The following is a 22,909-nucleotide window of genomic DNA, read 5'->3' as shown; positions in this document are numbered from 1 at the left end:
GTGAACCTCTTTTTTTGTCCACTTCTCAGTAATTCAACACTTGGCCCAAAGCTGTTTTTCAAAAGGCAACCGGACTTTCTTGGTTGTAGCCAGGATATAAGTGGTGTGAGTGATACGAGATAGGACACTACCCTATCTCCTGTCTCTCAGAGGACTAACAATGACTTTCAGATTGCTAACCACCAGATCTTTCCATTCCCCGCCCCCATTCAGTCAGAACTGAAGAAGCTTCATGGATGAGAAGTAAAACATTTTCAAGGAAAAAACAAAGAAAGTCCAGCTGCCTTTTGAAAAACACCTTTGAGACAACCATGACCTGGATGACTGAGAATCGCCACAGGCATTTATTCAACATTCATTCTGTTGTTTAAAATATAAATTATCGCTGCATTTTTCTTATTTTCTTCTTGTGATAACACAGGAGCATAAACATCTGACAGGGGTTTGTTAAAAGAACTGTGGTTTAATATACAATATGAAACAATATTCAGGGAGCATACAGAATACAAGATAGTCAGTTATATTCAAAGGGATGAAGTGAGCAAGCAGGTTCCAACTGCTATTCTCCTCAGGACACAGTCTCTTAAAGGGATACTACCCCCTTCTATCACTTCTAAATCATAATTACCTTGACACATTCTTGTCCTTGTCTCTTGTTTTACCATGCACCCTTCTTAAGTTCATTCTACATTCAACTTACTACACTTCTCCTGACATACTAAACTTTTACTTCCATATAGAAAGTAATCAAAGAGATAAGCAACCTAGAACTAAGGCGAAATTTCCTGACAGTTAGAACAATTAACCAGTGGAACAACCTGCCTCCAGAAGTTGTGAGTGCTCCAACACTGGAAGTTTTTAAGAAGAGACTGGACTGCCATTTGTCTGAAATGATATAGGGTTTCCTGCCTGAGCAGGGGGATGGACTAGATGACCTCCAAGGTTCCTTCCAAATAATAATAATAATAATAATAATAATAATAATAATAATAATAATAATAATAATAATAATAACAACAACAACAACAACAACATAATAATAATAATAATAATAATAATAATAATAATAATAATAATAATAATAATAATAATAATAATTTGTTGTTGTTATATGAAAAAGTGAGTAAACAAACACCTGGCTATTTTTGCTTCTTTGGGCAACCATTAATTTATTATAACAGTCCACATACTATTATCTTTCTACTAGCATTTGCACATCTCAAAATTTATCATTCATTTTCAATAATCATTTTACCTAGATACTGAGATTTGCTATTTGCTATTAGCTCAACTTCCCCTACAAGGTTGTACTTGTGTGAAACAAATTAGGGAAATGCTGCCTTGAACTTCCGAAGCAAAGATGGTATATAAAGCTAATAAATAAAATAGATAAAAATCTCAAATATAGTTAAAATTAAAGTTTACATATATTTTTAAACTACCTACTATTTTTAAGAGTATTCCCTAATAAAGAGTTATTATTCAAAAGTATGCAAGAATAAAACACTGTAACTTAGCAACTCCTTTGTTTTCTTTGTTAAATTTTACAGCTGCCTCAATCCCTAGGGATTTCTCAACTTAATTACTGTTCTACTATAGACGTTTCTTTTTTTATTGCAGACCAATAAAAAAATCGATCATCAGAACACCCATTCAAATATGACCCTTTTGTAACAGAAAATTCTATCTGTATTGAGTTTTTCTATTGTATCTTTAAAAATGTTATTAGAATTCAAGGATTTTTAAAACTGAGAATTAATAAAAAAAAAAATGGCTTTATCTTTCACAAACCAAAAGATCATTTAAAGAATTTTCTACTGAAAAATGTAGAATCCAGGGAAACTATTTTTTTCATGCAAAATGTGCACCTTTAAAAATTAGGGCAATATATGCTTTTAAATATTTAAAACATTCAGTTGAATAAAACCTTTGGCAGATACATAGCAGCCAAACAAAAGAATGGCTATGTGGCCATAAAGCTCAAACTTTGCACAGTTCAATATATAATTTCAAACAATGGGTGGTTTCTTTCCATCAGACAGCAGTAGGGGAATTTATCTAACCAGTCACCAATAATAAGGTATCCATGTAATATTTTTAAAGATCTTTTAGATCTTATATTTTTCCAATTGCATTCTTCATGTGACAGCAGGAAAAGAGTCTAAAGTGGTGCCAGAAAAAGGATGAAATGTCATCATGACATTCTCAAGACCTTATTAAATACTACTTTCAAATTATAGTCAGGATATTGATTACCCAAATATCTAAGCATCTTTCATCACTGGCTGGAGGACTGTGTTTCCATCCTAGCTTTGTGGAATATAGACAGAACCAAATTAAGAGACAGTGGCTGGCTTCATGTATCACATTGAGCCATGGGGTTGCTTTTGTGAGTCTAGATCGCCATAGGATCCAGGCACTGTGGCCTATTCAATGAACTGTAATTAAAACAAAGTATAACTTAACATGATAGCCGTATTAATATATAGATAGTCCTCGGCTTACAACCATTACGTAATTTAGATGTTACAACAGCAATGAAAAAAGCAACTTACGACCGGTACTTGCACTTACGATCACTGCAGTGTCTCCACATGATCCGAATACCAGTTGTGATAGCCATTGGAAATCTTTCCAGCTGGCTTCTGATAAGTAAAGTCAATAGGGCAGGGAGACTGGATTTGCTTAATGACTATGTGATTCACTTAAAAACTCAATGATTCGCTTTAACAATCTTGATAAAAAAGGTCATAAAATCAAAGATCAAATTCTTGTGAGAAGTCATACTGAAAAGGCCAAATATATTCGTATTTTAAATTAATCCTATCTTTAAACTCACATGTGACACAGAATCATATGTAAGGACCCACCTCAGCTAAGCACCCAAGAAAGCAGAATTCTTGAAACGGGCATTGTCTCAAAACTAACTTTTATTAGGGGCTAGTGACAGTAAGAAAGCCAAGATGAGATCTGGGGAAAATCCCACTCAAACGGTATAGTTAAACTAGCAATCTTCCTCCTCCCACAAAGTCATAATGTTCATTTGAAATCCAGCCAATCCACAGGTGGCACGATGTGTGGGTAACTGGCACATGTTGGAGCGCATCTCAATGTCTTTTCCAGTTTCATTTCTCTGTAACTGTCTCCCTGATAAGGGAGACACATTCTTCTGTCAAATGGATAAAGACAGGAAAGGAAGGGTAGAAAGTGAAAGTTATCCCATTCAAGTCCCCCCCCCCAGCAAAATGGCAGGCCCTAAACAAGAACACAAGAATGGCAGGCCCTAAACAAGAACAAGGGAAAGCAAAAAGGGTTTGGGGATCTGACATCATGCTTGTCCTATTTGAACTGATTTTCTGGCTTGTTACAAAACATGCTTAAGATCATAGCAATTTAGACATGAAAGATCCATAAACAGCCATGAATAATCTATTTGGCTGGATTGTTCTTGAGCTAAAAGCCTGACAGTCCTTCATGTATTAATATAAAATTACAACTAGTCCTTGATATATGGTCACAATTATGAACAGAATTTCCATTGTAAGTCAGTGCAGTCGTAGGTCATTGCATCACTGGATCCGATTTTATAACCATTTTTACAGTGGTCATAAAGTGAATCACTGTGGCTGTTAAGTTTCCCCGACTTTTTTCATCAGAAGCCGGCTAGGAAGGTTGCAAATTGCAGTCACATGACCACAGAATACTACAACCAGTTGTAAATATGAGCCAGTTGCCAAGCATCCAAACTGCAATCACATGACTGTGTGTTTGTGTGCTTGTGTGTTTGAGAGAGAGAGAAGGAGATGGTCATAAGTGTGGGAACAGGTCATCAATAACTTTTTCTGAAATGACCGTAACTTTGAATGATCATTAAACAGATGTAAGTCAAGGACTTGGTGGAGCAGTGGGCTAATGCCTCCTTAAGTAACACCAACTGCCTGCAATTAGTGCAGGTTCGACTCCCACCAGGCTCAAGGTTGACTCAGCCTTCCATCCTTCCGAGGTAGGTAAAATGAGGACCCAGATTGTTGGGGGCAATTAAGCTGACTTTGTAATAATGCCGCTTGGGGGGTGTATGAAAGCCCTAATAAGCAGGCATATACATAGAATGAAGGCTACTGCTAAGCTTGTAAGCCGCCCTGAGTCTTCGGAGAAGGGCGGGATATAAATGGAATTAAAATTAAAAAAAAATAGTACCGTATTTTCCGGCGTATAAGACGACTTTTTAACCCATGAAAATCTTCTCAAAAGTTGGGGGTCGTCTTATACACCCAGTCGTCTTATATGCCAGAAAATACTATTCACCTCTCTGATCTTTTGTCTTTTCTGCTGGACAGTGGGATCGCTGGGTGAATGGAGGTAGGCGATGGCGACCCATGGTTAAGCGGCTGATGGCGAACGGGTGATGGAGGGCAAACTCTCGTCAGCTCCTGGGGCGGCTACTGCAGCCGCCGCCATTGCTCTCTGTAGGACTGGCCATGCTGGCGCTTCCAATGCTGGCTGTCAGGTCCCCGAAAAGAGGAGGGGCAGGCGGTCCCCAGAGGCGCGCTGCTCGACAGTAGGAAGGGAGCACCTTTGCTCCTGCCGAGGCACCGCCTGACCCGCGCCAACCGGAAGAATCGCTTGCCCGGTCACGGAGTGCAGAACAGCAGTACTTGGTGCCCCTCTTGCCCACAGACCATGCAGCGGCCCTCGCCAGCCGGCCTCGGCTCTCTAGCACGTCTTCCGGGCCCGCCTGGCCAACCACCTCCTGGGCGGGGCTTGGCTCCAGACGCGGCGGCTGCTCCGTCTGCAAATGCTATCTCAAAGCTGGATCGCGCTTGGCCATGGAGGCTGCCGAAAGGCGGGGACTCAGAGTTCCCGCAGTGGTTACGGCTTTTGGCGTGCTGTTTGCAGAGTATGGCCTGGAAGAGCGCATCGTGTGAACGCAGCTCTTCCGTGTATTCCAAAGGGTGGGTAGAAGGAAAAGCCCCTTTGGGCTTCAAAAGGGTGGCTTTGCACCATTTGCATCAGACGGGGCTGAATTGGGCTTGTGTCGGACACTTGGCAACTGGCATGTAAGTATTTTCCGGCGTATAAGACAAAAAATCTTGAAAATCTTCTCAAAAGTCAGGGGTCGTCTTATACGCCCAGTCGTCTTATACGCCAGAAAATACGGTACTTTCTCTCATTATAACCTGCTACACATGACCACAGAATACTACAACCAGTTGTAAATATGAGCCAGTTGCCAAGCATCCAAACTGCAATCTCATGACTGTGTGTGTTTGTGTGCTTGTGTGTTTGAGAGAGAGAGAAGGAGATGGTCATAAGTGTGGGAACAGGTCATCAATAACTTTTTCTGAAACGACCGTAACTTTGAATGATCATTAAACAGATGTAAGTCAAGGACAAGGGACGTGGTGGCTCAGTGGGTTAGGATGCTGAGCTTGTCGATCAGAAAGTCAGCAGTTTGGCGGGTCGAATCCCGAGTGCCACGTAACAGAGTGAGTGCCTGTTACTCGTCCCAGCTTCTGCCAACCTAGCAGTTCGAAAGCACGTAAAAATGCAAGTAGAAAAATAGGGACCACTACGGTGGGAAGGTAACAGCGTTCCGTGCGCCTTTGGCGTCTAGTCATGCCGGCCACATGACCACGGAGATGTCCTCGGACAAGCGCAGGCTCTTCGGCTTTGAAACGGAGATGAGCACCGGCCCCTAGAAACGACTAGCACACATGTGCGGGGGAACCATTACCTTTACCTAAGTCAAGGACTATGTGTGTAGTACTTTCTCTCATTATAACCTGCTACATCTAACTTTGTACACAGATAGTCCTCAACATATGACCACAATTGAGCCCAAAATTTATGTTGCTAAGTGAGAAATTTGATAAGTGAGTTTTGCTCCATTTTACAACTTTTCTCACCACATTTGTTAAGTGAATCACTGCAGTTCTTAAATTAGTAACACGGTTGTTAAGTGAATCTGGTTTCCCTATCAACTTTGCTTGTCAGAAGGTCACAAAAGGGGATCACATGATTTTAGGACAGTGCAACCGTCATAAATGTGAGTCAGTTGACAAGCATCTAAATTTTGATCACGTGACCATGGGATTGCTGCAAGGGTCATAAGTGACTTTTTCCAGTGCTGCTGTAACTTTGAACGGTCACTGTAGTAGGTCAAGGACTACCTAAAGTATATTATTGTCATTTATATACAGGAGGAATGGAGAGTTGCACAGTTGCACAACCAAAACCAGATGAACAATAAAATTTGATAGCATTTACAGCTTAACGTAATTAAAGCTAAATATATTTATGTGACTATTTCTCAGTCAGATTATGTTTTCCCCTCTACTATATTAAAAAGAAAATCTGATAACATCTTTTGATTCCTTGGAGTTGAGTTTTCAAGGGTGGTGATCTGGGGCTTAGCTGGCACACACTTGATGCTTCAACAAATTATTATTTTGACATGTTAAGTCACTCATTTTCCTGTACAGGAAAATTAATTTTAACAGACAACCGAGTGAAATAATCACACCCTTTTTTCATATTGTACGCTATAGTAAGAACAGAATATGATCTTTATAACTCCAGGTAAATTTTGCATGAATGCAAAATACTGTATGACGCTGCCAATTTTGCATGAACGTGGCTCCCTTTAAGGGACACAAATGAGGTCTGAATGCATTTTTCTGAAATGCTGAAATTAGGCCTGCAAAAGAACACAGTAAACTCTTTGGATTCCACCGGGTATATTGGCTCAGCTTAGATTTGAGGAGGAAACTGATATTCACTGAGTCACCACATCTTTCAGCTCTTAGGGATGGGAGGTTTTTTTCAAAGCGGGGCGGGGGGAGATACATCCCCAAAGCCTTGCCACTGTCTAAGCTGGTATGCTGCAATACATGTGTTTGTGACATTATAGTCTGTGGTCACAGAAACATCCATGATGGTGTATTGCCAGCCCACTATTGAATAGACAAAGTTAGCACAAAATCTGCAGTTCCTGATTTTAATATTAAGTAATCCAATTTGGTCCAATATAAATCTTCCAATCCAGACTCCATGCCCACCAAACCTAGGAGCCTGTAATTAATAAACCCAGCTGCTAATCATGCCAGCCTACACATGGCTTCATGCAGACTACTGTTGTTGTGCTGGAAGGCCTCTCCTGAGAAGACGGGAAGACCGGCCAACAGCTTATTGAACACAGAGGAATAAACTTTTTTTCTTTATTCCATCCTGACTAAAATGGCAATTTCAGATTGTGCCAGTTAGTGTGCAACAAATTACTGTGCAGCTGGATGCACTTCAGCAATGGTTTTCTCTAATTCATAATGTAGGTACTGTATAGGACTAATTGAAAGCAGTCTCCATGCAAACCTCTAAAACAAGCTCATTGCCAACACTACTATTCTCTAACAATCCAGACTTCAATTTATTTATTGAAGTATTTATTGGGCTTAATAGACTAGGCTCATCATGATTCTATTACAGGTAGTTCTCAACTTGTGACCACAATGGAGCCCAAAATTTCTATTGCTAAGTGAGACATTTGTTAAGTGAGTTTTGTCCCATTTTATGACGTTTCTCGCCACAGTTGTTAAAGGAATCACTATAGTTGTTAACTTAATGGTTAAACCTAATTCATTAAACCTAATAAATACTATTAATTGATTAAACATTGTTCCCTGAAATTCCACTGGTCGTTGCTGTTATTAACTGCTGATTGCTACTTTTTTCTTCTTGTTACATTTTTCTTTTACACTGCAGTTTTAATAGATGTTCCTCAATTTCCCAGCTGATTGAGGGTTAGAATAATGCTCATGCATGGGAGATACTCTCACCCTTTCTTTCCAATCAGAGCACTATATCCAGGAGAAAGCCAGAAGAACTCTCACAAAAAAAAAAAACTGGGTTGCAGATCGAGGGCAGTAAAAATCAAACTTTCCTCTCACTTTGATACCTTTTCCTTTTCCCCTCCTCTCTCATCCCAGATTTTTCTTAACAAAAGTCAAGAAAGTCTTAGGAAGTAGAGGAGGGGGGGAGCTGAAACAAGCCAAGAAGGCAGAGTCCTCCTTGGGCACACTGTTTTCTTGCAACATTGGGAATAGTTTAAAATGCCAGTTCCATGAGCTCGATAGTAAGCTCAAAGGAGCACGTGCATCTGAGAACTGTTTGTTCCGTACTCAAGCATATGATCCATAGCCAATTCAGACTTCTTCCCTATAGGAAGCCACCGGGAGAGGTCAGCTAAGGGCTCATCAGCATGCTGATGATACTCAGCCCTACAGCCCCATCTGAGGAATGAAATCCTGACATAGTGCAAAAAGGCTATGTTGGGCTGAATGGGTTAAACAAGCTCAAATTAAATCTCTGCGAGAAACACTCTGGCTTTGTTCCAAATCCAGTAATAGTTCTGAATGGGATGGGATTCCTGGGAATGAGAACTTGGGAATTCTCCTTGATTTAAAGCTGCTGCTGGGACAGTGATTAGAATCGTGGGCAGGGTAGCCTATGCTCAGCTAAGCTGGTAAACAATTGCAGACCTTCCTGGAGTGAGAAGACTTAACAATAATAACTCATCCTTTCATCATCACAGGTTTACACTACTGCAAAGCCTTCTACATGGCACTGCCTTAAAGACACCCCCCCACACACACACACAGAAAGTGCAGTTGGCACAACAGGATAGCGATCTGCTACTGTAATATAACGCTAACTTTCCTGCATTCTGGATTTTTATTCCAATTCAAAGTCCTGCTTTCAAAGCTCTGCATGGTTTGGTTATTCAAGGAAATATAGGTAGTCCTTGATTTACAACCAGAATTGAGACTGGAACTTTTGTTGCTAAGCCAGATGTTGTGCCAGATTTTATGATCTTTTTTGCTGTGGTCATTAAGCAAATCACTGTAGCTGTTGAGTAAGTCACATGGTCATTTAAGTGTATTTGGTTTTCCCCATTGACTTCGCTTGTTGGAAACCAGATGGGAAGGCTACAAATGGTGATCATGTGTAACCCTGGGACACTGCAATACATACCGGTCGCCAAGTGCCCAAAGTTTGATCATGTCACTGTGGGGATGCTGCAACGGTCATTAAGTGCAAGCCCTGGATCTTTTTCAGTGCCATTGCAACTTTGAACAAAAGCTAAACAATGATTGTAAGTCTATTTTTCCTCCAAATGGATTCTGACCATACTGTGCAAGCATCAGGGAACATATGCTAAAAGTCTTAACTCTGCTAGAGATAAATTGTGGAGCCAGAGATAGTTCGTCTCTCTTGTGGCCATTATGTTGTTTAATTATCTGCCCTCAAGGTCGTCCTGACACCATCTCTTTTGGCTTTCTCCAAAGCTGTCAAGCCTCTTTTGTTTAGATTTACTTTTTAATTATAACCTATGTAGTTTGGATTTTTGTTTTGTATATTGAGCAACAGTTTTGCTTTTATAGTTTACTGATGTTTGAGTAATGTCAATTTGGGGCAACTAAGGATTTCTTATGATGATGTTATATGTTGAGTTGTAAACTACTCTTGAGTCTTAAAAACTGGCCAGTATAAAAATAAATATAACAAGCATATATTTCCTGGTGAATTTTTGAATGTATTAAATTACCCCAATAAAAATCCAGAGCATTTTTGGTAATATTAGATAACAGAAAACTACTTCTAAAGGCTCAAAATAACTTTACTGCTTCCTGTTGATTTTGGAATTTCTTTGGGACACTTTTTGAGAATGTTTACAGGGAAGAAGAGAAAGTTTGGGATCCTGACCTATGGCTAAAATTGCATTTCTGGTGGTCATCCAAAACTACTTTCAGTTCCAATGAAGCTAACATAATTGAGAAAACAGTCATCTTCCACAATTTCCAGGCACACTTCAACATGTGGACTAAAGGTTTTTGTTTTTGTTAAATCCATCTCTTTGTAAACATGCTTTAATCTTAGAACATTAAAGATCACTGATGTACAAAGGATTACTTACAGACTCATAATGGTGTCTTCTGAAAGCAAGGAATGTCCTCCAGATTATATGTTTTGTTGTGATCTCTCTTACACTAATGATTTCCATCTCGAAAATATCAAAAATTAATAATCATGGCAGTCAGGCACTCAGAATAAGGAAAACAGTCTCTGGAAGTGCTTTCCAAATCTGTTCAGGCATCCTTTACTCTCCATTCACACAGGATGAAAAGTTATAATGATAATTTCATCATTCCTCCAAGCTAAAGCCAAGATACATTCCTCTCCCACTTTATCCTCATATTGACCCCAAAATCTCAACTAGGATAAAGAAAAGTGATTGCCCCAAGCACTCTACAACCCTGGTGACTTAAGTAGAAGTTTGAGCTAAGATTTTCTGGTCAGAGCCCAAAATGTGCATGAAGCCACATAGTGCCATACATCTTGCTGATGTAACAAGGAGCGAGTTTGGGACAATATTCTTTTAGAATGAATCAACATTGGCATTGCAGATTTTCTAAACCCTTTGCATGTCTTCTCAAAGGTGAGGTCTACTGGGGAGAGAGGACTTGCAGTAAAAGAACAATGGTCCTGATTGCAATCTGACATAGATAGCATGGAAGGCAAACCGCCCAATCAGTTTGTGAAAGAAGAGAGTTTAAGGAAACACTTTTCGGCTACACCAACTTTCCATCAGTGCTTTGATTGTTGAATAAAATTATTAGGCATTTTACATATAAATTTTAAATATTAAATATTATTTTAACAATATTATTCTAAGCAGACTTGCCTCAGTAGCCATTTTATTCCCATACTAGGACGAGGTGCAATCCACACAATGGGTTTCATGCATTACATTAAGATTGGCATTCTTCCCATGCAGTTCTTCTCTAAGGAATATATTGTATATTTTTACCTTCAATAAAATTTTCTTCAGACAGCCAATGGCCAACTCCAAGACCACAGCTTCAAATGGACATGTAAGCTACCAGCAAGTCCTTTGTCCAATAATGAAAGTATTGCGACAACATCAATAATCTCATTCACTTTTGATTTGCAATGGCAAACAAGTCAAATGCTGCTGCACTGGGTTCTATAAGCACATGATTAAAGCTTGTAAGAACTCAAACGCACGGTGCCAAAAGACATTTCTTTTACTGTCTTCCCTTCCTTTATGGCATTCATTTTGTCAAGGTTAAATTTCAAGCTTGATCCAGATCATTATGGTTGATTACATTTGCATCTATTAAGGCCATGTAACTGCATACTCTATTACTGCATACATATATACATATAAATATACATACATATACATATATACATAAAAGGGACACGGTAGCTCAATGGGTTAGGACGCTGAGCTTGTCGATCAGATGGTTGGCAGTTTGGTGCGATGAATCCCGAGTCCCGCATAACAGAGTGAGCGCCTGTTACTCATCACAGCTTCTGCCAACCTAGCAGTTCGAAAGCACGTAAAAATGCAAGTAGAAAAATAGGGACCACTACGGTGGGAAGGTAACAGCGTTCCGTGCGCCTTTGGCGTGTAGTCATGCCGGCCACATGACCAGGGAGACGTCCTCGGACAAGCGCTGGCTCTTTGGCTTTGAAATGGAGATGAACACCGGACCCTAGAGTTGGAAACGACTAGCAGGCATGTGCGGGGGAACCTTTACATTTACCTATATATATATGTAGTGGGGGTAGATACAGTACGGGAGATGCCTGGGGGAGGAGTCAGGAGAGGGCAGGGAGGAGTTGAATCTGCTGAGGCCTAGGTTGGGGAAGATAAGCCTGGGAGAGGAGACAATAGGGGAGAATGGGAGAGGCTTTCAGGAGGTAAGCCTGAGGGAAAGAAGGGGATAGGATATGGGAGGCTTCTGTGGGGCAAGCCTGAAGGAGAGAAGGGAATAGGATATGGGAGGCTTCTGTGGGACAAGCCTGAGGGGGAGAGAGGGCGAAGGAGAGAGAGAAGAAAAAGAAGAAGAGCTGATCAGCCAACTGAACACTTTCCCTGCACGTGACCTGCTCGCTGAGAAGAGATTGAGCACCACCCCATCACATGACCCATCTGCTGAGAGAGACTGACCATCACGTGTTCCAGCCAAGCAGTTGTGCCTAAGTGAGGGACCACTGTGGACTGGCAGCCAGCCCAAGAGAACCAGAAGAACCCAGACTCTAGCGGACCTTTCAGGGGTAGCGCTACATATACATAAACCTTTTCTCGAGAAGCTTAGGGTAGCTACAAAAAGCCCAAACTGTATCCTCATAAACTTATGAAATAAGTTAAGCAGAGTGTGTATCTACACCAGATCCATCCAATAGGTTTTATAATACAGTATAATACCAAAACATTGAACCAAGTTTAACTACCCTAATCATAATAATTAAACTTTTACTCTCTGTGAGGGCTACTCAGCTTGAGATAGTAAAGTATCATAACTGACCATGATTTTTTTCAATGCAGCATTCTTCAAAATTTCTTTTATCTATTAAGATGCTGGAGAAGCCCGCATTTAGATTCCCACATAACGCTCTTCCATGTCGAGCAAAAATACAGGTAACCACTGTATGATGTCTAAAAGATACAGAAAATTCTAACCCAGGAGCCATGATAGGTTTCAAAGAATACAGGAACTGGAATGGGAAAAAATACAACTTCATTTTCACCAACTTCTAAAATTTCATAGAGAAGGGGATCATCACATTCAAAAGGATCAATGCCAGAAAAAGATTAAAAAACCCTACCCTGCAAAGAGTAAGAAAGATGACCTTGATGGAGATATGCAGAATACCTAGGCAAAAGGGGCTGCAATATTTTTTAGTCCTAAATTATGAGATAACATTCAGAAGCGGCTCAAGCTGATGCTTGGTTCACTGAAGTACAAGGAGGAGGAAGAGGTAAAACACAACCAGACTTGCAAGATTCAGCTATTACCGTATAGCCAATCTCAGTAAAACTAGTTTTAGCCTTCCTGTGGATTTGATTTCCTGGTCTGATCTATCTAGTGGGGCTGACAAGCTAACTTTTTTCTACTGTTTTGTGGCTGTCACGATGCTGGTAGTGCAGATCTGATAACCTAATTTAACTGAAAAATATTATAGTTAAAACTATAAGATTAATAAGATTTTAGCATGCTTCTGTGGATCACATCGAGTTCTCTTTATATTATATGAAGAATTGGATACCTCCATAAAGATAGGGAAATGAGATTTCCATCATGATCCAATGCATGCATTTTAAGTTTCACTGATTCAGTAAAGTTTATTTCTATTAAGGGTATTTAAGTTTGCAACTCTGCTTTTGCTTTTGGTTAAAATAATCACTAAAATGCAAGTTGTTTTAATAAGAAAATGCTTTTTTCCTCTGTTACACCTAGGAATCAAAGATAACCTCAGATTTCCCAAAGTTTGGTAATAAACCAGTAAAGGTAAAGGTTCCCCCGCACATGCGCGCTAGTCGTTTCCAACTCTATCGGCCGGTGCTCATCTCCGTTTCAAAGCCGAAGAGCCAGCGCTTGTCCGAGGACGTCTCCGTGGTCATGTGGCCGGCGTGACTAGATGACAAAGGCGCACGAAACGCTGTTACCTTCCCACCATAGTGGTCCCTATTTTTCTACTTGCATTTTTACGTGCTTTCGAGCTGCTACGTTGGCAGAAGCTGGGACGAGTAACAGGCACTCACTCTGTTACGCGGCACTTGGGATTCAACCCGCCAAACTGCCGACCTTCTGATCGACAAGCTCAGCGTCCTAAACCCACTGAGCCACCACGTCCCTTAATAAACCAGTAGGCTAGGTTTATTGTTTAACTGAATCTCTGTGCATTAAAGCTGTAAAATTATTGACTGTATTAATTTCTCTAGACCAGCAACTACTGTTGAAATATTTCACAGGAAAAAATATTCTCAGTTGGTTTTGGCACTGTAAGATTATATCACTTTACACATTCTAAGTTATGTTCACACTTGTCAAAAGGTGTGACATAAAAGCAACTTTAGTAGGTCTACCCTCAAGTACAATCAACCACTCTTGGTTATATTTCCTCTTGTCCACATTCAGAAAAAATCAGTAAAGCTTTGTTCATTCTATAATAATATATTCATTGACAAGAATGTTTGACTGCATTCATTGCAATTGTGTATCTAAACCTCTGGATATAACCCATCTAAACGAAGACTTTCACCTAATGCCAGTCTCATTTACAAAGTCTGTCCCCAGCAGTAAAATCATTCAAAAAAGCATGACAGGCCCAGCCTAGCACTTTTTTGGCTATTTGGCCATGATTGCTGAGAATTTTGACACTTGCTGTTCTATTGCAACCAGATTAAAGAATACTGGGGTGGGATGGAGAGATTGCCTGCAGTTATTGATTATATTCCATCCCAAAGGGGCAAAACAAGCAGTATGTTGCTTAATAAGAAAATGCAAAACTGTTTAAAATTATGTGATCACAATAATGTCACAAATATTAGAAGTCATAATTTTAAAAGAAAAGGCTTTAATTTGTACTTATAAATAGCTGAGAAGCATGCAGAAGGGAATGCTTTGCAGGTTTCCACATGTCTGTTTTTGATTATATCTGAATTACATACAGTTGTTCTTTTTCAAACAGTATCATGGCTTGCAATTCAAAACTCCTGGGATCCAAGTCAATTGCTCTCTCTTTCTAGGTCAAAGCAGCCCTTAAACTGACTGAAAGGAGCGATGACTACACTGTGCACCTTTACATTTGCAATTATACCTTTCCCCACTCCTTATAAATCTGCCTCTTCCATCTCTGATAGTGTGTGTGTGTGTGTGGGGGGGGGAAATCAAAGATTATTGAGTCCCAGTTATGTTGTTTTTTTTTAACTGAGACATCCCAACTCTTGCTTCATTTCTTGATAGAAGTGGTTAGTGTTGGACAGCAGTAAAGACTTCAAAACAATTTGCTATAGAATTTGTTATGTTAACATGATACAGAAAACTCTGCCAAAAGAAAACTGACTACACTCAGAAGATGACTACGAAACCGTACTGTCCACTTCGATGACTAATTAAGAGGCAAACTCACATCAGGACGTGTGATTTTGTTTTTCACACTGTCTGCAATTGCCAACACATATTAAAATGAGGATTTTTCACAGATGACATTTGCTAAATACCTATATACTATGAAATAAGGAAATGTCCCAAGAATCCTGATGTTTAGATATTCTCAACGTGTAACAAGGGTGCGTGATGCATGAACAAGTAGGTGTGATATTTTTATGGGACATCAAAAAAGCAGATATATTTTATCACCTCCAAAGACATACACTTTGAAAACATGAGCAATGCAATCGTAGCCCTGAGGCTAGTAGAAATAGTATGACATTTTATAGCGCTTTACAAATACTACATGAAATTACAATTACTCTGGCTTTCAGTCAGAGCTTTCAACGACTTGTCTTCTGCTACTCAGCCTACTGATTTTAGCAAGCTTGACCAAAGCCATTGTCCAAAATTAATTTCAGAGTCGTTTCCGGCCCTACCCTCTGGATCTGTGCTTTGCATTAGGAACAAACAATTACAAGTGCAAGTGATGCTGCTGCCAGATAAAACAGAAAGCCATGAAAAAAAAGCTGTTTTCTACATGACCCAGAAATGACAAAGAGGAGTCTTTGATGTGCTAAGATATAGTACTATTGCTACTATAATTTTTATTTTCTTGACAGTTCCCTTTCTGCCATTCCCTGTTAGATAAGTCCATCTTGAAAAAATCAGCAATCAGAGCTTCTACTTATGCATCCCTCTAGAGATAAACAGAAAGATATAGGCAGACTTTCAACCCCACTTTAGCCTGATGGAAGAAAGGTAAACTTTCCTAACTGCAGATGATCCTAATTAAGCTCAGCAAACATTGTAAAGTTTCCCTGCTTCCCTCTTTAGGGTTAATTGCAGAAAACTACTTTTTCCTGTAAAGGCCAGGCGAGTCCAACTCTTGATGGGACGGTTTCCAACCCAAGTACTAAAGAAACAGGATCTGATCCCGGCCACCCAACGACACCAGCTACACATCGTGTACCATTCCTTGGTCCTTGGGAACATCCATCCTTCAGAAAAACCCCATCCATTCCAAACACACCCCTAAGTTCTATTGGAAAAGCATCCATCAAGCCGAAGGGGTTGATAGTAATCAATTCATACTACTAAGAATAGGAGTAATCCGAAGTCACAAACCTGCTACTGGCTGCGAATAGTCATAATCAAATAAAATCGAGAAGTCCAGCTCTTCTTGAGGACTGATATTTGGATTGGGATCATCGTCCCCTGGCTGGGAGTTCGGATCCGAATCGTTTGGACTGGAAGCCATCTCTAGGTCTAAGGGTGATCTCTTTACAACTCTGATGGGGACGAAGGCAGAAAAAAAAACAACACGGGAGAGGCAACTCTGCCTTCCCCTTCGCAAGCAGTCGCAACAAGAAGAATTAATGATACCCCCGCCCCCCGTCCCCGCTCGTCTGAACCATGCAACTCGAAAAATGAAACGCACGCTTCCTTTAAACTTCTCAGGGAGGGAGGGAGGGAGGGGGGTCGTTTGCCCTGAGCCTTGGAATCTCCCTCCGCCACCTCACGTGGCCAGAAGAGACGTTTGCACACGCAGGTGCTGTTCCCGCGACCTGGGAGCGCTCGCCGCTTCTGCAACTCGCCCCTGGCCCTGCACGGCTGCAGCTTCGCTCGCGGACCGCGAAGCCCGTTCGAGGCTTCGGCAAGGGGCGACTTCCTGTTCGCGGGAGCCACCTGGGGCGAGAGGCGGCGCTGCCTCCGGGAGGGGAGGAGCGGCGGGGCTGCCACTCTTGTCGATCCCCGCAGGCTTGATCGCTACCCGGTCCCCGTCTCTTCAGAGCCGGGCGACCCGGCAGGAGACAAATGGCAGCCGCAGGGCACCAGACGGCAGAGCTGAAAAGGTGGCCAGAGTGGGCGGGGCTTTTTTAGCCCACGCGCGAGGGGCCCTGAGAACGTGTGAATGCGGGCAGGTGTCTTAGGCTTGCCCGGGCTGAGTTGCTAAACCTAAGGTTTTGCGGGCGCCCGACGTGCTAAACCATCACGTAACCCCGGAGAGAGAAAGGCGAGGGTCTCACGCTTCTTTTCACTTCGCTGCAGAAGTTCATCACGCGGGGGGGGGGGGAGAAGTGGAGGGAGGAAAATAAAACTTCGCCGGATGCATTTCTTCCTACTATCCAAAGAAGCATGGAGGTCGAACTGGGAAATCGGTGCATAAATCATGCATATACATATAAATACAAATATATACACGTGCGCTCCCTTGGATGGGGCAAGGGAAGGGAGAAACGGGAGGTCTTATAAACGAATTTTGCGAGAGATACGAGGCTGTATAAATGGAGTGCCTTTTTCTAAATTGAGGAAGGATTTGGATGTTTATAAGAAAAGGGGAACATAGTTAAAAGCAAGGGAGTCCGTTACTAACCATATTTGATTTGATTTCTCTCAGACCTTTCGAGATACCTATATCTCAATTTTAAATGTATGATGAGTTGCAAAAGTGCGATCACGACCTCCTGTACCGTTTATTATTTCATTAAGGCATTTGGTGTATTTTAATTATTCAAATATTCACGATTTAATATATTGTAAGTTGCTACCCTGTAGGAAAACTCACAAAATGCACTTTTTGAAATACATAAAAATTAGATTAAATGAACTCATAAGTCAGGTGGGGTTTTTTTTGTCCTGATCAAACTTATCCTTTGCAAATCTGTTTTCAAATGTGCTACCTAAGATGTAGCATCACCTTTTGTTTCTCAATAGTTATGTAGTTACTGATGTACTGATTCTATTGAATACATGAAAAACAAGCACATCCACATAAGAACATTTAACTATTGTAAAATAGTGAAATTTACATAAAGCTTTGTATGCAAACTTAACAGCATGTAACTGAAAACAGGTACAGAAGTGTTAGAAAGAGGGGAAAAAAACTTCCTTGCTGCACAGGTGTTTGCAAAATTTTGAATATGTGACCAAGTTTTACATTTAGCTCCAGTTTTCAGGAAAACCATCCAATAGTGAGCAATTAGTTCACTTAATGGTGATGTTTGCTTAATGACTGTGGTATTTGCTTAATGACTACCACAAAAAAGGCCATCAAATTGGATTGGTCATTGTGAGTGATGCACTTTACAAACATCACAACTTAGGGCTGCAATGGGCAGGCTCCATTAAAGCCGGAAGTCAAGAACTACGTGTGAACCACATATTATTAGTATAAAATTAATATCCTATCTTTATCATTTGATATATGCAATTTTCCAAATCTTCATGTGAGATACAAGTTGTATATTATATTCCTCCAAGTCCTCAGATAATCAATGTCATCTGCAAAAGCTAAATTCAGATTACTAAACCAGATCTTGCATACAAAGGCATGTGCTACGTGCTCCTTTTTCTGGTAACTTCAAAATTTGTTGTGATTGTAACATGCTGCCACAGAATTGCAGTCTCAACTGGTTGCAGAAAGATAACTCTATAGGTAGTCCTCGACTTACGACTACAACAGGGACTAGAACTTGTATTGCTAAGCAATGCAGTCATTAAGTGAGCTGCATCCAATTTCAAGTCTTTGCTGCAATGTTTAAGTGAATTTTCTTGACTTGGCTTATTAGAAGCCACCTAGGAAGGTCATAAATGGTGATCACATAATCCCAGGAAGCTGCAACTGTTATAAATGCTGGATGCCAAGCAACTGAATTTTGATTACATGACTATGGTGATGCTGTGACAGTCATAAGTGTGAGGACCGGTCATAAGTCATTTTTTGCTGTTGTAACTTTGAATGGTCATGAAATGGATGGGTGTAAGTCAAAGACTATAACCAAATGTGAACTAATTATAGAATATTTTGGACAGATAGCGGCCCATCTCAAATGAGGCCAAGGTAGTCTAATTAGTCTAACTTTAGAAGCAACTATTTAAAAAAGCATTAAAAACCTAAGTCATTTATATTGATAGAAACATGTCTTTTCTCTCTTTTCAAAGCATTCTTTGGTCCCAAGGCTTCAGTGAGCAGTATCACTCAGCCCTATAATTTGAATCACATTTGCAGATGACTTCTCAAACATCAGGATCATAAAAATGACATGGAACAAAGTACAGCAAGCCAAGCCAACATTTATGATTCTTTCCAGTACTTACGTAAAACACTAGTGATACGCTTCTGGGCTTATTGTTTTACAAACACACACATACACTTTTAACAGCTCAGACTAAGATGTCTACCCTCTAGATCATCTAGTTGCATATCCACAGCACTGCCAAAACAAGCATTACGGAAGGGATCTGGATGTCATCCAGCCAAGCATTGCTTCAGCAGCAAACCAGACAGACTTTTAATCATCCTTTCTTCTGATTACTTTTCTTTCACAACCTCTTTTTTTTATTTCTTAACCGAATAAGAGTTGGAAGAGACCTTGAAAGTCTTCTAGTCCAACTCCCTGCTCAAGCTGGGAACCCTACACCAGGGGTCCCCAACCCCGGTCCATGGACCAGTACTGGGCTGAGGCATGCCAGCAACTGGTTCACACAAACAATCAAAGCCCCATTTCCAGGATGCACACAAAACCATGCACCCTCTGGTCCACAGAAAAACCTCTCTCCACAGAACTGGTCCCTGGTGCCCAAAAGGTTGGGGACCTCTGACCTGTACCATTTCAGACAAATGGCTCTCCAGACTCTTTAAAAGCCTCCAGTGATTTAGCGCCCACAACTCTTGAAGGCAAGCCGTTCCATTGTTTTATTGTTCTTATTACCAGGAAATTTCTCCTTTGGACTGCATCAGCATTTTGCATCATCCTCAGTTTGGACTGTAATGAATTAATGCAATTAACCCACTGAAAATTAATAGGATATACAAAATAGAAACCCATCACATCATCACAATACATAGCTTAACTCACTAATACAGGCATGTCTTTGTCACACCAACATCTGCTTTATAACTGGCCATTATCTAAAAAGGTCAGTATCCCTGTCTATACTTCCTACCTTTGACTTCCCCCTCATACGATCTTTCTCAGCCTTAGCAACTTTAAGATAATGGGCTTCAACTCCTAGAATTCCCCAGCCATCATCTGGAAATAGTACTATATTGCAGAGTTATGTTACTGACTAGGGATGCGGTGGCTCAGTGGGTTAGGACGCTGAGCTTGTCGATCAGAAGGTCGACAGTTTGGCAGGTCGAATCCAGAGTGCCGCATAACAAGAGTGAGTGCCTGTTACTAGCCCCAGCTTCTGCCAACCTAGCAGTTCGAAAGCACGTAAAAATGCAAGTAGAAAAATAGGGACCACTGTGGTGGGAAGGTAACAGTGTTCCGTGCGCCTTTGGCGTCTAGTCATCCCGGCCACATGACCACGGAGACGTCCTCGGACAAGCGCTGGCTCTTCGGCTTTGAAACGGAGATGAGCACCGGCCTCTAGAGTCGGAAACGACTAGCATGCATGTGCGGGGGAACCTTTAACTTTTACCTTTTATGTTACTGAAGCAGGGGTAAAGCACTGAGCAGTAGAGTCTGAGAGATAATTCCGGTGGATATATATTGCAGGTGGCATTTTTAGTGTCTGCAAAGTCATATCACATTAAAATTACAGTGCTCACGCCAAAGGCTTAGAAAAAAAATTCCACGAGCATCAGCATGGCAAAATGGGAAATATCAGAACATCAAGACAAGACCAGAGTTCAAATCTCCACATAGGCTCAAAATCTGTTGGGAAAACTTGAGCCCATCCTCTCATTTTCTCTAGATTAACTATTTAGGATAGAATAGAATAACAGAGTTGGAAGGGACCTTGGAGGTCTTCTAGTCCAATCCCCTGCTCAGGCAGGAAACCCTATACCATTTCAGACAAATTGTTGTCCAATCTCTTCTTAAAAATTCCCAGTGTTGGGGCATTCACAACTTCTGGAGGCAAGTTGTTCCACTGATTGTTCTGTCAGGAAATTTCTTCTTAGTTCTAGGTTGCTTCTCTCCTTGATTAGTTTCCATACTTCACTTCGTGTCCTGCCCTCAGGTGCTTTGGAGAATAGTTATTCTCAGGAAAATAACCCCTGAGATATTGGAAGACGGCTATCATGTTACCCCTAATCCTTCTCTTCCCATAGTTCTGGGTTTGTAGGTATACTCTGTAGCATGAGCAAATATGAATTGTGATTATTTCTATCTTTAATATTTTTCTATTGATTTATTATTGAGTGCTTGTGTGCAAATTTGCAAGTGCCTTTGTACTCCCTGAGTAGAGAATAACAGCATTTATACAAACCAGGCAAACTTGATGTTTCAAGAGGTTGAATGAATGAATGAACCTTTATTGTCAAAGTACAACCATGTATACATTGAGATTGGCTGAGCCTCCCTTCGTGACACCCCCCCCCCACAACTCACAGTGACAACAAACCCATCATCTTGTTATACCATGTGAGTTAATTGCACAACACACCGGCCTCTTGTGGTTAATATAATCTCATATGCCAGGAGTGAATAAGGCAAAATATTCACTGAAAGGACATAAAAAAACAAGCTGTTTCATGATACAGCACACACACACACACACACACACACACACACACACCATGTCTAGTGCAGGTCCTTTCAGATCTAAACTCCAGGAAACTATAACTTACAGGGAGGAGAAAATGACCGATTAAAGAGAGCAAAAGTTGATGAGAGCAGCAAGAGTTGGATATAAGCAACTGGGCCAGAATAGAAATGTCAGAACCCATCAACATGCTTATTAATTGCATGCTATAGGCAACTGTACAAGTGGTCCTTGACTTATAACTGTAACAAGAGTTTGAAATTTCTGTTGTATGCCATGAGAATTCTAAGTTGAAGTACCTGTGTGATCTAAAAGTTGGTGATTTTACAAACTTTTTAGTGGTGGTCATTAAGCAACACCAGAGTCATAAAGTGAATGCTGCAGTCGTAAAGTGTGTCCATTCATTCCTAGGGCCCTTTTTTGATGGAAGCAGGCTGAAAAGGCCCAAAACTGGCAAATAATAATAATAATAATAATCCCCAGCATAAATCATGGTCATGTGGCTGTGGAATGCTGTAACCAGACATAAGGTGAGCTGATTAACAAGTGCCCTTCTGGGGGAATTCATCAAAACTTCAAATGGTTACTAAGAGATGGCTCATTAAGTGAAGATTATAGCCACAAATCTTGAAGGCCACTAGAGGGCAGGGACAAGATACAGAAAACCTCTCAAGGCTTTCTGACACCTAGTGGTTTCCTGGAAACTTGCGGCCCAGTTTTGCTGTACAACTGAAGTCAGCTTTCCATCCAGGATTTAAAACGGTCTAGCTGTACTGCTGGATCTATAACTATCTATGAGCCTTTATTAAAAGTTAGAATCAAGCACACTTCTTACTTATTTAGTATTTAGTATTTATTATATTTGTATACCGCCCTTCTCCTGAAGGACTCAGGGCGGTGAACAGGGCACATATAAAAATACAGAATACAAAAATTAAAAAAGAATTAAATAGGAGCCCGAGCTAAAACAATAGATGGTAATAAAAAATCCACAATAAAAACCCCAACACATCCCCCATCAGGCCAGGCCGGCTTGTTCAAATAGATAGGTCTTCAGACTGCGTCGGAAGGAGCGAAGGTCAGGTGCCATCCAGAGCTCAACCGGCAGCTGATTCCATAAAGCCGGGGCACCCACAGAGAAGGCCCTCCCCCTGGGGGCCACCAGCCAACATTCTCTGACCGGTGGCACCCTGAGGAGGCCCTCTCTGTGGGAACGCACAGGGCGGAGGGAAGTTGACGCCGGCAGCAAGTGATCCCCGAGGTACTCCGGACCCATGCCATGTAGGGCTTTGAAAACCATTACCAAAACCATTACCAAAATTTGTAGAGTGACTTTCCCTAACTCACACCCCCTGCTAAACGACAGACGCATCAGTCAACTTCACTGGTTG

At 41.0% G+C, this 22,909-nt stretch overlaps 1 protein-coding gene across 2 annotated transcripts in view; it reads right to left on the bottom strand.

Annotated features, from left to right (window-relative positions):
* NFATC2 (nuclear factor of activated T cells 2) overlaps positions 1–16,748 on the bottom strand; it is a 156,647-nt gene extending 139,899 nt beyond the window's left edge. For both annotated transcript variants that reach the window (XM_081323651.1, XM_081323652.1), the window contains exon 1: positions 16,149–16,748. In XM_081323651.1, the coding sequence (XP_081179777.1) occupies positions 16,149–16,281 (133 nt within the window). In that variant the 5' untranslated portion in view covers positions 16,282–16,748. The remainder of the gene's footprint in view (positions 1–16,148) is intronic.
* Between the last annotated feature and the right edge of the window lie 6,161 nt (positions 16,749–22,909).

This window comes from Vipera berus (assembly GCF_964194415.1).
Source record: "Vipera berus genome assembly, chromosome: 3".
Classification (NCBI taxonomy): domain Eukaryota; kingdom Metazoa; phylum Chordata; class Lepidosauria; order Squamata; family Viperidae; genus Vipera; species Vipera berus.
This window is presented reverse-complemented; position numbering and strand designations above follow the sequence as displayed.